This window comes from Asparagus officinalis, chromosome 3, assembly GCF_001876935.1.
Source record: "Asparagus officinalis chromosome 3, Aspof.V1, whole genome shotgun sequence".
In the NCBI taxonomy this organism is placed as follows: Eukaryota; Viridiplantae; Streptophyta; class Magnoliopsida; order Asparagales; family Asparagaceae; genus Asparagus; species Asparagus officinalis.
Window position 1 is genome coordinate 73,418,855 of NC_033796.1, and position 15,296 is coordinate 73,434,150.

Below are 15,296 nucleotides of genomic sequence, written 5' to 3' on the forward strand. Positions count from 1 at the left end.
TCTGCGGTAAGAAAAGAAGAGAAGGAGAAGGAAAGGTCCGCGGTGGTTGCGACTTCCGCCGAAGCGGCCCATAGTAGCGATTACAAACTGAGGATTATGAAAAAGGCGGCTTGGGTTTTGTTTTAGGGATTGGATTTCTTTTCCTGTAGCGTTTCCTTGAATTTCGAGTATCAAATCTTTTCCTTCCTCGCAGCTGTTTGACTGAACGTATCTGTGTGTTTGCATCTTAATCCCAAACCCCCGTTGTTATCGTGTGTCCCTCTGGCTGTTGTTGAGTGCTTCTTTTAATTGGTAATTCAGCTATCCGCATCTTATTGCCTGCTCTAATGCTAAATTGATGAGCTGGTGACAAGACCAAATCACGGGGAAGAGATGCTGCTACCTGGAAGAGGCTTTACAAGAACTGAAACTGCGTGCTCAGCGTGTAGACGTTGGGTATTGCTTCTGTGAATACGCGTGGCGACAAAAAGTTTGCTAATTTTATGATGAATGCAACCAATTTCGACATTACGCATGTAGAGTTTATATACGTTATCAACCAAGGCCCCCTTTTTTTTTTGGGGGCGCGGATTTGCATCTAAAAGCCTTACCTTACGTCCTTACATTATGTATACATCATGGAAGCACAACATATCACAGAGGACCTTCAATTTGTCTACACAGCCAAAGATCGTAATGGCAGCTTGACATCATCGGTCAGTCACTTTTGACAGTCAGTTAGTTTTCCCGGATTTTGCTACTTTTCCTTCTTCCTTTTAGAGTCGGTCAGCGTTTTCTGATTGTTGCTCGGTCACCTTTTATACTTGCTTTGCGCCAAGCTTAGAAGAAAGTCTGTAAATACTTGTTCATAGCCTGGTACTTTTCCATAACCTGCGTGTGAATTTAAAAAAAAAAAAACCGCATTTCAGAACAATTTTAGATCACATGTTTCACTCAAAAAGTTAAAAAAAAAAAGGAGAGGGTGGGGGGGTGGTGAAGGAAAAAAAGTTAAGGTCATAATCTATATTTTAACTTCGGCGCCAAAAAAACAACCTAATACATGTATTCACCAATTCGATTAAGCATTACTAAATTGCATCACTATTACGTAGAAGAGCATATAGCATAGTCCCGATAAAGTAAAGACACCCAACTTTCACAATAAAGGAACTTATGCAGGCTGCAATAATCCTATAGACAAAAAAAAAAAACAGAGGATCCTGGCTCGTATCTTCTTCCATAGAATATCTTTTCTTTAAGCTATGATATTCTACTACCATTTTTCAAAAACATCTCCATTCATTTTAAAAACATTACCCGAATCTAAACATAAGAAATTTGATCAGTGGATCGGAAACGATTTTAAAAAAATGGAATGAGCGGGTAAGATCAGATGAAAATGTGGATCCAAAAGGAGAGATGAGCAGGTTAATTACGTAAACTACACTGCACAATTACCAGCTACAAAGTTGTTTGACTAATCTCACTGTGAACCCAATATAGCGTCAAATATATAATCACAAAAAGGATTAACAAGAAATACTAATTTACAATAAATAAATGGTGACCGGCTACTTATTGTTAGGAGCCAACGATCCTAATTCAAATCACCCCTACAAAAAATGCAGTAGAAATTCTCTAATACATTCAAGGAGCACGTTTTATAATTTAAAGTTTTACTTACCAGGAAAATAGTTGATATCAATGACATAGAATCTATTCCTTGTTCCATGCTCTCTGATTATATCAATGTTGAAAAGACGAAGACCCTGCATACATCAAATGAACAGACAACAAAAGGAGTAATAAGTCTAAATCTAAGCTATACTGAAATTTCAGACTAACCAACTGACGAAATTTCAGACTTACCAATCGACGACGAAGCTCTCTAGCAAGCCTCTCAAGCAAAGGTTCAGGAGGAAGCTCTGTAATGGAACATAAAAAAGCATGAAGACACATATTTTCATTGCAAATAACCATTTGCTTAGGTTGGTCGCTGCAAGTGGACCTTTAAGTTGTAATTGATGGAAAGGTCTCTCTACAGGAAGTTTTTTATTATGATCGATAGAATGGACTGGACTCCATAATCAAATTTTTGGGTCTGAGCATATTCCCCAGTACTATAGATGCTACAGTGGGCCTATATGTGATCCTAATAAAAAGGGAGTGCCTGCAAACTGAATGAAAGGACTTCCAAGGAGTTCTTATGGAACTTACCAGCAACGGCAGGGTCCAAGTCGGCTTCATCTGCTGAGGCTGCAGCACAGGAAACCCTTGGAAACTTAAAGACACCAGCATTGCTTAATAGTTCATGCTTGCTGACATCAGGAAGAGAAAAACGACGTACAACCCTTATTGCTTCACCAATGATGTAAACCTTAAAAAGAACACCACCTGATAGAAAGAGACCAATAATCACAAAAGGCCGGCTTTAAAATCTGACAGAATAAGATCAAAAATCACAAACCATGATTGACAAACTCCTGGAGAACAAGAGGAGGCTCAAGCTTCGACAAAGAGAATGGATCATAGGCTAAGGATAATTCATGTGATCTTGCACTCCCATCTACCACCAGTGGCTTGACAACTGCAAGGTAACAGCAAATAAAAGCCTGAATGCTCCTGTGCATGAACTATTGACTGAAGTGAAAATTGTAGGATTGCCTTACAGTTACTAAGCTGCATATATATTTGATATTTTAGAAGAACCAGATATAATTTGAAATTCGACAGCCATAGCATAGGCCTTTCTTTGGCACCATCATTAGACATTGTATTTAAAAAATTTCACTACAATTCAGCATATATATGTCGAAATGATTCTACGGTGTCCAAATAATTTTCAAAAAAAAAAAAGAAAAAAAGGAAAAGAAAACTGCTGCTAATTTTTATCCCTTGCACGTCTAATGTCAAGTGAATTAACCATGAAATGTTGCTTTGCTTCTCATAATAAATTACAAGTCATGAGGATCCAATGCAAAAAAAAACTGCTAGCTGAAACACATGAATTTAGCTACACACAAAAAGAACTAGAAAATGAATGAAAAACAAAGGAAAAAAAATACACAAACAGGTTTACACTTCACACTATTCCAAAGTTATTTTTCATATTTTCTTGCAAATAAATATCAACCTTTTTTCCTACCACAACGAAAAAAGAATAATAATTTAAAAGCTTAACTAGTTGCCAAGACATAAATGTCTGATAATTAGGATTTTACTTCATCAGCACTCATTTTCCAGCTCTTTAACATTAGGTAGACCTCAGTGGTTTTACTGACAATTGACTGATTCCTTACAAATGCTTATGAATAGCTCCAATCAAAAAGCAACATTTTAGTACATTTACGGACAGAAGTCAGACAATAAGCAAGTAACTAGATAAAGCTAAAATCGTAGACAGTGCATTTACCTAAAGGTAATGCTAATCCAGCGTCAGTCACTGCATCTGGGATTGATAATGGATCTTTGGTGATGACCAGCTGTTTAGGGACACAAACTTCTCCTGCAGTAGTACGATATGATTCAGAAGCATGAGTCATCATTACAGATATCTCGATCTTTAATACAATTTTAGTTGATATTCTCCATCTTCCAGTTAAAATTATTTCAAGAAGCTCAAGTTCATGTCACTAAAATTTATTTTGCTGAATCACAATTAGCACCATAACTACCTATCAATAACCATCTAGCTTCAAAGGTCAGTAGAGGTCTAGTTAACAAGAAATGATGAGAAGGGAAGAATTGAAACAAATTAAACTACTTCCATACTACATGTTCTCCCAGCTTGATGGTCCCAGTGATAAGATTCTCAAAGGCAGAAAGCATCTATACTACATCCAAGGAACCAAGTAGGTGCTATAGTATAGTATCTTGCTAAGTCATTTAGTCGTCATTAATGACAGACTTCCACAGAATTTAAACATCAGGCAAGTGCCAGTCGAAGTGGCGCATTTTTTTACAGCCTCTTGCCTAAAAAGTAATATCAATATGAATGAATATTCCCAAAGAACTTTTCTGAATATTACCATGATTAGTGGACAAATTCAGATCAGCTACATCCTGAAGCATTGATTGGCGATTAAGTAGATGTTGTATGGCATCAGGAGGATCAAGGACAGTCACTTCAGGATGTTTTTCCCAGTAATCCTTCAATAATTGAAACAAAATAAAAGAAACATTAGCATTATGAGATAAAAAACTTATTATAGAGAGAATAATTTGAAGTAGAAACTTTTTTGCGATCTACAAGCAAGTTTCCTCATCATTAACAAGCGACTTAAATCCTCAAAAAGCAAGATCTGTCTTTCATAGGGAACAATATGCACAAATTTTCATTAAAATAATAATAAAGAACTTTTCCCAAACTCAGTGTACCCACTGCTTTATGGTTGGAGCAAATCCAGTTCATAATGATCAATGCAAAGTTTAGTGCAGAAAGTCAGAGCCAGAACTCATGTATGAGATAATTATCTATTTTTCTCATTTGGAGAACTTTGATCAAAACAAGTTAATTTGATACATGAATACAATGCTCGGAATATTTACGCATATTTTGTGCATTGTAACTTAGCAAATCAAACTAAAAAGTCTAGCACCTGTGAGGATTAAGAAAAAATCATGACATTAATGGTGCAACTTTTACAGCGAAATTTGAAGGGAAAAAATTAAAGTGGGAAATGCACAGTAAACTTGGATTAAGATACAAGGGAACATCTGAAGACACTAAATTGGCACCTCATGTGCAGAGTCAAATTTATCGCAAGTAAGCAACTACTTCAGCTGACATACAACATAAGACCATGTCACATGAAATATTAGCTAGTCATTAAAGAAAAAATGACTCACTTATGCAAATTCTGCAGGCATCGACTTTAAGCTATGAGGATATGATCCATAATGCAAGAAAAAAAAAATCAAACATTCTACAAACTATGTCAGTGAAACATAGTTCTCAACTCCTAAAGAATGTCTCAATTCTACTTTTATTTGTTAGCTATCAGAATCTTGTTGAACTGAAAAACAATTGTGATTTAACTGCAAATCATGCATCAACCGTCAGATGTGATTCATGAGATAAAGGTACATACATAGTGTGTCTGGACTTACTAACCTCCAGAATTTGACGCCACTCTTTTCCTGTCAGCTGGATAACACAAAAGAAAAACCTAAATCAGGGTGCAAATACCTAGAAATTCTCCAAAAAAAGCTCCAGCTAGTTTTAACAGTGAAAAGCAGGCATCCATGTACTGACCTTGTGTAGAACAATATCAAAAGGACCTTGGTCTGAAAGAGGACGATGTGGGTCAATTTCAACAAATAGAATCCCCTTTTTTCTGCACCACACATACAGAAGGTATGGACCAATTATTTTAACAATCAGTCAAACGTGTATATATTACAGCATACATTCTGTTACACCTTCAAACAAAAACAAAATTAAAAAAAAAGGCTATCTTATCTAGAGTGTATGAATAATTTGACAATAAATGCAACATCCTAGAAAGAAAAAACTACTTCCTACGAAGCGGGAAAAGACAACATACCAGAAGATTATGTCAATAAAACCAAACTGATATGATACATAGATAAATATCACAGAAGGGAAAAAAAACAAAAGCTAGCATGAAAACAAAGAAAGCATATGGCATGAAAGCTTTAGCCCACACAAACCATGGCAACATTCTCCAACATCAGATTTGTCAAATTTGCCCACATAGGAAAGGTACAAGGAGGACGTGAAAATTGAAACGTGGCAAAAATATACTTCCACAGCCTTGTCAAAATCATATTGCCAGTTAACATTTCTAGTTCAAGAGTCCTTCTTACACACACACACACACACACACACACACACACACACATGTATATAAAGGTACATTTCTATGGACGAACAGGGAAAAGGAGAAAAAAACACTTTAACTCATTCCCAACTATATTAGGTAGCCTATCTTTCCTGCAGTAAGCACCTCTTCAATAAGCCTAGAGTGAAATTTTATGTTGAGCCACCATTACTTGGCTCTAGATGCCATATCCATAATTGGTAATGAGATCACTGAGATGAACCCATATTTCAAAAGCAATCATCATATGAACTAATTTTAGAAAATGGAAGGATATAGTGTGAACAAAAAATCCATACAATCCATTTTTTGCCCTCTTATGAACATTATATGCAGATGTAATAGTTCTGCTGATGATTCATCCACTTTATGTCTACAGAGTTGTTAAAAGGGATGTTAACTTTGTTCCTAATGAGCTTAACATGACTAGCTTAGTTACAAGCTGAGTATGAAAATATGATTTACACGAGCAGGGAGAAAGGTCGCAAGGTGCCACAGCTCAATGTAACCTTATTTAATGCAGTAAAGCATTGAAATAAATGGTTTTCATGAATACAAGGTTTGATGTGCTGTCGTAGTTCCATGATGCATTCTTCAGCACCAAGATTTCTAAAAGATATTTAGAACATCATTTACAGACCTCCACTTCTGAACCCTAAAAAGTAGAGGGAAAAAGCAAAAAAGAAAAACCAAATAGACAGCATCATTAAGCAAGTGGTTCAGTTTCTGTTCGCTTCCAGATCCAGATTAATCACAAAAACCAGTGAAATTGTTACACAATTTTGATAAGTTTCTGATTAAAATAAGTGACATGGCACTGAATTTAGTAATTTATCATGTTTTTATAATATATTCACTTAAGTGTTACAATTTTATTTTTATTATTTTCAAGTTTTTGTTAGATGCTGTCAGCCTGTGATACTCAATAATTAGCCGTTAAACTTAATGAATCTATGATATCGTATGTCACGGTGGAAAAAGAACAAAAATTCAACTTCAAATGAAAGTATCCTTTTGTGATCTCAACTTTAGAACCCTAGAAGTAGGAAAACAATATTACCAAAAAGACTGCAACCCTTTAGCATATGCTTCAGTTTCTATATCTGTTTCCAGGTCCATGTAAATCAAAAAAGCACTTAGTGGGTTATAACCACCAATATCATTTTAAAGCTATAACTGTACATTATGAAATAGAAATGAACTCCCAAGCAAACAACAAACTTGATAATTAGTAGGTTAAACGAAGATATCAGGATGAGGGGATTTATACACCTATCAGTCTGCATAATTTATCTCTTTATGATATGGGCTGAAATTCGAATTGAGCCTATAAAGTGACATTACCAAAAAGACTGCAACCCTTAAGCATATGTTTCAGTTTCTATATCTGTTTCCAGGTCCATGTAAATCATAAAAGCACTTAGTGGGTTATAACCACCAATATCATTTTAAATCTATAACTGTACATTATGAAATAGAAATGAACTCCCAAGCAAACAACAAGCTTGATAATTAGTAGGTTATACACCTATCATTTCATTCTAGTGACAACAAACACTTCTTTCATTTTGCGTGTTGTTGTAATTTTGTGATTTTCCTTTTGATGAATGAAATGAAATATTTTGTTTTATCAATTGTGTAATGAATGCATGTAACCATTTCAAAATGGGGTAACAGGTGTACTCCTCTTTGTGATTCTCTAAGGAGTCTTACAAAGGGAATAACACCCCTTACTAAAAAAAGTAGTTTGGGAAGGAGGAAAGTGGAGAGGATGTGAGGATGTGATAGAGAAAAGAAGAAAAGGATGAAGGAGATGATGGTGGAAGGGGGGTGGAGGGAGAGGGGGGAGAGATGGAGGAGGGAGGGAGGGGGAGACAGAAAGAGGATTTTTTATAAATATTTTAAATTTTGGAGGGTAAATATGTAAGTGTGGGAGATATGAGGGTATATATGCAAAAATTTTGTACTTTTCATGGTCAAACCAAAATTCTGGTGACCGGAGTAGATTTATGTGGTTAACTGTGTCAATTTATAGGTATATAAGTGTGAGAGATATTATGGGTATATATGCAAAGTTTTATAATATTCTCGCACAAATCAAAATTTCGGCAATCGGAGTAGGTTTAAGTAGTTAATGATGTCAATTTATAGGTGTTATTGTCGCCGAAGTCACTTTTTAGGTCTTATTGGTCAGAGTGTGTCACTTTATATGCTAAATTGGTATTTTGGCTTTATGATATGTGAAGCAGAAGCTAGTTGATAAAAACTATTAACTATGCACATCAGGACAAGAAAATATCCAAACCTGCAAGTTCAATCAAATATATAAGCTGCATAACACAATCAATATATAATTTAACAATGGTGACCACATAAATTATTAAATTCATAATTTGTCCTGATATAAAAGGATAGGTATACGAGACTATTCTAATCCAGAACCTAAGATTCCACGTGTCCAGTCAACTTAAATTAAGGTAGGATGTACGCTTAAGTAACTGCAACATAAGTGGTAGAGAAAGGATCAAGTATAGCCACATCTAACATGTGGCACTCTTGCACCACATAAATACTTTTGCATCACAAAACCAACTGGACGCTAATTAAACACTTGTATTCCTTTCATATACAGTGACGAATGCTTCCAAAGGAGATTTGTCCATTCTCAGACTATGAGAAACGCCACAAGTTTCCGATAGCGACAATAACAGAAGCTCTACCTCAAAGAGACCACATGTCAAATGAACTCAAAGAAAAAGAAAGTGCAAATGTCTGCACCCAGGTAAGTGTTATAACCTTAAGTAAGCTGTGAAAATAGGAGCAAAGATTTAGTGGCCTCAAAGAAGTAATCTTTTGTCCAGAAATACCCCTGTTTTGAATGAGAGGAGAGGGAAACTATCATCCGCTCGTTTCAGACAAAAGAAGGTTATGAAAAGAAAACAAGGAAAATAAAAGAATTTGAACAGAAGAGGCAAGTAACATTTGTTCGAATTTAAGGTCGAAAAAAAGAGATCCAGAGAACAAAAAAAAGGGCCGATTATAATCAGCCAAAGAAGTGAAACTTTTCCTCTTTATAATCATTTTCTGAAATTAAATTTCTATGGATAAGGAATCCCATTACACAATGCAAAATCGAAAGCAAACACAACCCAGTGATCAAAAACTCAATCACTATCCGGGGGAGGGGGGAGGGGGGTTCAAAATTACTGTCGTTTTCAGTTTCTTTTTCGAAAAATTACCTAGCGAATCCTTCAAGCTTCGGTTGCAAGAAGCTCTTGATCTTCTTCGAGGTCAAAGCGTAGCCAACCACAATCTTCTGCTGAGAAAATCTCTCATTATCATCATCATCGTCACTCCAATAATCTTCGTCCAACCTCATAACCCCCAAATCCTCTCACCAAAAACAAATCCCTAGAAATTGAAAATCTCCAATCGATCCCTTTATATATATATATATATATATCAATGAATAAAATGCGAATCTAATCCACACGTTTCCTCTTATTATTCGAAGATATCGAGAATATAAGAATCTGAGATCCGAAACCCTAGATATTCTTCGAGATGAGAGAGAGAGAGAGGGAAGGGAGAGAGAAGATGACGGAGAAGCTCGAGTTATTTGTAGCCGCGTCCGGTGAAAGTTACGAAAACGCCCTCGGACGCCGGATGGCAACGGGAGGCGGACAGCGGGAAGCGGACGAAATGACGATTTTGACCCTGACGCTGGGCGAGGACAACGAGGAGCACGAGGGTCACGCGTTCTGCGATGGGACGCGTGGCGCGTCATTATGCGACGGTTAGGGCTAGCACAGGCAGCGCGGGTGTGGTGTCGGGGACAAAGATGCGGGAGAATATTCTGAGATATTATTAGGGGTGTGTAACGGTCGGTTTGGTTCGGTTTTTATCAAAATTTGAACAACCGAACCGAACCGTCTATAATTCAAAATCGAACCGAACTGTTGATAGTCGGTTCGGTGCGGTTCGGTCCGGTTTGTTCATTTCTAACTTCATCAAACTTTTTATCAAATAACAAACTGTGTTAAAAAAAAGATATCAACAAAGTAGGAGATTATGAAGCATTAAACATTAATATAATGATATTGTTTTTAACTCATAATGATTCAGAAAATGAGTTTAGGGTTTGAGTCTTTGACTTTTTGGAGACGGGTCGGGTAGGGTTTGAGATCAGAATGAGTAGTATTACACTATATTCGGTCGGTTCGGGTCGGGTCGGGTTGAAAAATTTTCAAACCGACCCGAACCGTCCTACTCATAAAACCGATTTTTTCGGGTCGGTTCGGTCGGTTTTTTCGGTTTGGACCGAACCATGCTCAGTCCTAGATATTATTCAGTGTTTAGGTATGACGCGATGTGTTTCCGTGTGAGTCTCCCCTTCCTACCTCATTTAATCTGGCGAAACAGAAAGAACTTTTCACACAATTCTCCGCGCCTATTTAGTGTCATTTGTGTCAAATATAGAATATTCTGATTTGAAATTATAGTGAATTGTTCATGGTAATCTCTTTAATTTTAGACTATGTTAAGAAGCAAAATAAGATATCCTAGGGCTACATCACACTTAAATATCTTTTCAAGATAAATATATATCATAAGTTTGTTTAAAATTATTTTTTTAGTACCCTCGGTCATTCAAATGTGAAAATTTTCATATGGATTTTTCTACTCATGCAAGTTTTAGAGCTTTACAACTATTAATATTTGTTAATTTGCTATGAAATCTTCCTAAATCCTTTTTAAACTTATCTCAATTCTACTTTAAAATAGAGTTGGAATATGCTTAATGATAAATTTAACAAATATTAATGGTAACAAATTATAAAATTAACATGTTAGTATTATACGAGAGCATTCATTGAAAATTTTCACATTTGCATGATGGATGATATTGTTGTGCCAAATTTAAACTACTTATGATAATTATTTGTAAATAAACAACTCATAGTATATTAGTGCCAAGACAGAGAAACTTTATGGTATTTAAGTGTCATTCAACCATATTCTAGAGATATTATTAGCTGCTTAAAACACATTACACGCGTGTTAAATGTGCTAGTTAATATTGGAGCTATTATAACTACATTCTATATGTTTGGATAGCTATGTTATAATTTAGGGGTTTTTTTAATTAGAAATAGCCTTTAAAATAGAGTTGTACGGAAACTGTCTTTTATTTTAAATTTATACGTAAATCATCTTTAAGGTGAATTTTTGTTCCAATCAACCACCTCCTAGTTAAACTTTTTAATGAATACAAAAAATAAGTCATAAACTCACATTCAAGGTACATGACTTATGTTGCTGATATTTAGGCCTACTTAGGATACAAGTCAAGTACTTTAAACGTGCATTTTTTAAATTATTTTTTATTTTACTTTTTAGTGAAAATTTTGATATGAGGTGGTTGATTGGAACAAAATTCACTTTAATAGTGATTTACATATAAATTGGAAATAAAAGATAGTTTTTGTATAATTAACCCTATTTTAAGATGATTTATACAGAAAAAAAACTCCTATACTTTATTGTAGTTGTATTAAGGGAGCATTTGGCAACCGTGGCGTTTTTGCCGTTTCTGTTTTTGTTTTTAACAAAAACAATAAATCGCGTTTGGCAACTGGGGCGTCTTTTTGACATGACCCTTTACAAAATCTAAAAAATAAACACTTTTCTCAAAACACAAAAAATGTGTTTTGAGATTCTATTTTTTCATCTAAGCCGGCCGCGCCGCCCGCTCGTCGTCGCCGCCCACTGGCGGGCCGCGCGCCGTCCCATGCGTCGCCGCCCGCCATCCGGCGCCCATCGTCGCCGCAGCCCCCACGTTGGCCGCCCGTGTCCAACCGGCTGCGCTTACTGCCACCCTTCGTCGCCGACGCCCGGGCCGCCCTCCAGCCACCCTGCCCATCGCCCCCCGACACCACCCATACCCGCCAGTACGGAACGATCGCATCGGCCCCCACCGACCCACGCCACTCGACGGTCATCAAACACCACCCCCCCCACCACACCCCGTCCGCTAGCTAACCGCACAGAATAACACCCGCAAACCACACCGGTCGCTCGCCCGGCACCCGCCCCCGCGCCCATCGCGCCCGCCGACAGTCGTCGCCCACCCGTCGCCAGCCCACGCGGTCACCGACCACCGCCGCCTCTTGGCACCGCAGCCCTCCGTCGCCGCCCGCCGTCGGCCGCACCGACGGTCGTCATCTGCTCCAGTGCCCGCCCGTCGCCGCTTTATAAATAATAACTATAAATGGTGTTTTCAAAACATGTTTGAAAAAAAACACCATGACATGATGTTTTTCTAAAAAAACATAAAAAATACAAACACCTTGATTACCAAACACACTTAAAAAAAGGAACTTTTAAGTCTAAGAAAGAGCCCAAGTTGGATAGTGTTTGTCATTGGATAATGGAATCTAAAGTTTGTATATCAACCTAAGGATTATGTTGCGTAATCAATGTAATGGATAGAAATCATAGGATACTTTGACTGGAAAGTCAATTAATTGCTTCATCTCAAATTGTATTCTTTCATTAATTTTCTGCATTTTAGCCGCCAATACGGGGGAACTTATCTTATGCTATTTGGGTTTTTCTAAAGTGTGCCCTAGGGCACATGTTAATTTGAATATACGTTAACATACCATATACATCCATCGCTTATTATTAGTTTTAGGGGGTGTTTGGTTGCATAATTTTATAGAAAAGTTTTCTCAAAATGTCTAACAATGGTAATTCTGTAATTAAAAATTTTCTATAGATTTCCGTAAACTATGTTTGGTTCAAAAAAAAATTACAGAAATGTTTTCTGTAAAGTACAAAAAATTACCAAAATTTAAAGAAATCAATTTCCTCTCAAAATGGGCGAAAATCACTCAGAAATCTGACACCACATTGACACTTTTCTATAAAGTTGATAATTTTCTATAAATTTAGGGGATGTTTGGTTTAATTTCTACAAATTATAGAAAATCTTGTTATGTTCTATAAAGTTATGGGTCATTTTTTTGTTTTAAACCAAACAAACAAAATAAAAAAATAAAAAAATTGGTACTTTTTGACTTCTCAAAAATTTTCTTATAATTTTTTTAAGAAATATAAGAAAATCATATTTTGGGTGGAAAACATTTTCTATAATTTATAGAAATTGAACCAAACACCCCCTTGATTGCCAATTAAGACTCCATACTTTGTGCTTATTATCAATTTATCAAACTCAATTGTCAATAAATAATAACATATTCTGGACATTATTAATACTGAAAGGAAACTAAAAAGGTAAAGAATACAAATTCCATTTCTCTCTTTTTTACGGTTTTCAAATAATAATCCCCCTACAAGAAATATAAAAGAAAAAAACTTAAACTTCTTTCTTGTTTGTAACAATAAGTATTATAAGTTGAGAAATATAAAAATTATTTGTGCATATGATTGTACTTTTTCCTCTTTCTTCCAATATATTTAAATGCCAAAAAGATAAAAATATGAGAATTATGATAAAAAGAAAAAAATAAGACACCCTACAATTATATTTAAATAATAAACGTTGGGTTCAATGATGTTTGACAAAATGAAGTTTAATAATTTAATTAATTTTTTATTCGTTAAAGTTCACAAAATATAATTTCTAAATTAAATTTTTTATTAATTATATCCGGTATATTGCTGCCAAAAGATATTAGAATTCCATAATAAGTTAGGGAAAAATGTCTCTAGCCCCCAAAACACGCCAGAACGTGCCCCCCCCCCCCCCCCAAGACTTTTTCAACGGGCGCCCCTCACAAGTCGAAAATCTGGGATTGATATTGTAGCATTAAATGGTGAAATGAATATGGTTTTTTTCTTTTCTTTTTTTTTTTTTGGGGGGGGGGGGGATCCTATTTCCCTTCAAATTATTATCATATCTAAATCCCCTTCCGCTGAAACCATCTCCTCCCCATTTGCTTACCCTAACTACTCTTTCTCCTTCCACTTAATTCTCCGCAATAAATCCTCTTTGATTCTTTTACTACTCCCTTGTTTAAAATGACGGGTGGATCCCTTCTTTGCATGGTGACAAATGCAAAAAGTAACGAAGAGGGTGACAGTGTATTCGTCGTTATCAAAGAGACTACAGAAATCATCAGCTTGAAATATCAAGTGTCACAAAGGCTAAAAATACCAATGTAATCTCTTTCACTGAAGTTCATATGAGGAAGGGTTTAATATTTCAATTGACAATGATGAGTACTTGAGTTTGATATTCGAGTATTATCGTCGTAATGGATTTTCAGACGCAAATTTGTATGCTACCTCCGGTGGGTAATCCTCAACTTCTCAGAACACGCAAACTATGCCAGAAAATGTGTAGGCATTAGGCATTACACTTTAGATTCCTTATGAGTTCACTGATAGGTTATGAGTTGGTTGTTAACTTTATGCATTGGTTGCTAAGAGTTTGAGTTGGCTGTCAAGGTTACGGACTGATTGTTAAGATTATGTGTTGTTTGGCTTATTTTATGAAATAGTTTTAAGATTTTTTTCTAAGGTTATGAGTTCGTGTTACGTATACTAGTTGGTTGCTATGGTTAGGCATTTGTTGTTAAGTATACGTGTTTGTTGTTAAGGTTACGGGTCTATCGTTAAGGATAAGGGTTTGTTATTAAGGTTATGTGTTGGTTGTTAAGTTTATGAGTTTGTTATTAAGGTTAGGAGTTCTTTGTTGAGGTTATGTATTTTTTTACTTCTATAGGACTATCCCGATAGAAAATTTGCGATGCGCAGCTACCACGCTCACCCAAACATGTAATGATGAGCATATTCCTAATGACAATCCCATTGGTGACTCGATCATGCTGCTGGAAGATATGATTAACAGCCAAACAAAGATCTCACCTGAGGGGCACACAGCCATACGTGAAAATTGGACAGAAATTTGATAGTGCTGCTGAAGTTAGATTAGCATTTCAATACTATTTAATTGCTAAAAGGTCCGAGTATGATTTTTACCATAATGAACAAAGACGTATAAGAGTCTATTGCCGAATTAGGCACACGCAGGGTTGCCCTTAGATGTTGTTTGCTTCCCTACTTAGAAACTCATCGATCATGTCCATAAAGAATTTCTATTCTATTCACACTTGAGATCGAAATGGAGCTAGTGCCGGCAACTCAAAGGCATCAAGAAAGTTCATTGCAACCCAAATACAAGCTGTTTTGAAGGTTAGCTCAGATTTCATGCAGTTGATATCAAGAATGACATGCTCTCAAATTATGGCATCAAGATTAACTACACTAAAGCATGGAAAAGTAAAGAGACAGCTCAACAGGACATGTTCAGTGATGATGATGATGCTTATGATTCACTGAGATGGTACATTCTTTTATTCTTATGTCTTAGTTGTTAATGTTATGTATTAGTTGCTAACCATATGTATTAATTGTTAAGGTTATTGGTTAGTTGTTAAGTATACT

General features: G+C 36.0%; 1 protein-coding gene across 2 annotated transcripts; it reads right to left on the reverse strand.

The window, feature by feature from the left end:
* Positions 458 to 9,480, reverse strand: LOC109834328 (inositol-tetrakisphosphate 1-kinase 3-like). Of its 2 annotated transcripts, XM_020402329.1 has the most exons (10): positions 9,062 to 9,480; positions 5,234 to 5,315; positions 5,093 to 5,125; positions 4,008 to 4,128; positions 3,392 to 3,484; positions 2,447 to 2,566; positions 2,197 to 2,373; positions 1,849 to 1,904; positions 1,664 to 1,748; positions 458 to 870 (listed from the first exon to the last, which is right to left on the reverse strand). In XM_020402329.1, the coding sequence occupies exons 1-10, from the start codon at positions 9,199 to 9,201 to the stop codon at positions 791 to 793; spliced, it is 987 nt and encodes a 328-aa protein (XP_020257918.1). In that variant the 5' UTR covers positions 9,202 to 9,480; the 3' UTR covers positions 458 to 790. The 2 variants fall into 2 exon arrangements, with proteins under 2 accessions (XP_020257918.1, XP_020257919.1); XM_020402330.1 differs by lacking the exons at positions 5,234 to 5,315; positions 9,062 to 9,480 and having other exon boundaries at positions 5,070 to 5,123.

Excerpts from the sequence above, each read along its gene's own strand:
- LOC109834328 (XM_020402329.1), bottom strand. The coding sequence starts at position 9,201 with ATGAGGTTGGACGAAGATTATTGGAGTGACGATGATGATGATAATGAG. Across the intron at positions 5,126-5,233 it reads TTGATATTGTTCTACACAAG|CTGACAGGAAAAGAGTGGCG; the intron begins GTCAGTACATGG and ends TGTGTTATCCAG. Across the intron at positions 1,905-2,196 it reads CTTGGACCCTGCCGTTGCTG|AGCTTCCTCCTGAACCTTTG; the intron begins GTAAGTTCCATA and ends GTTCCATTACAG.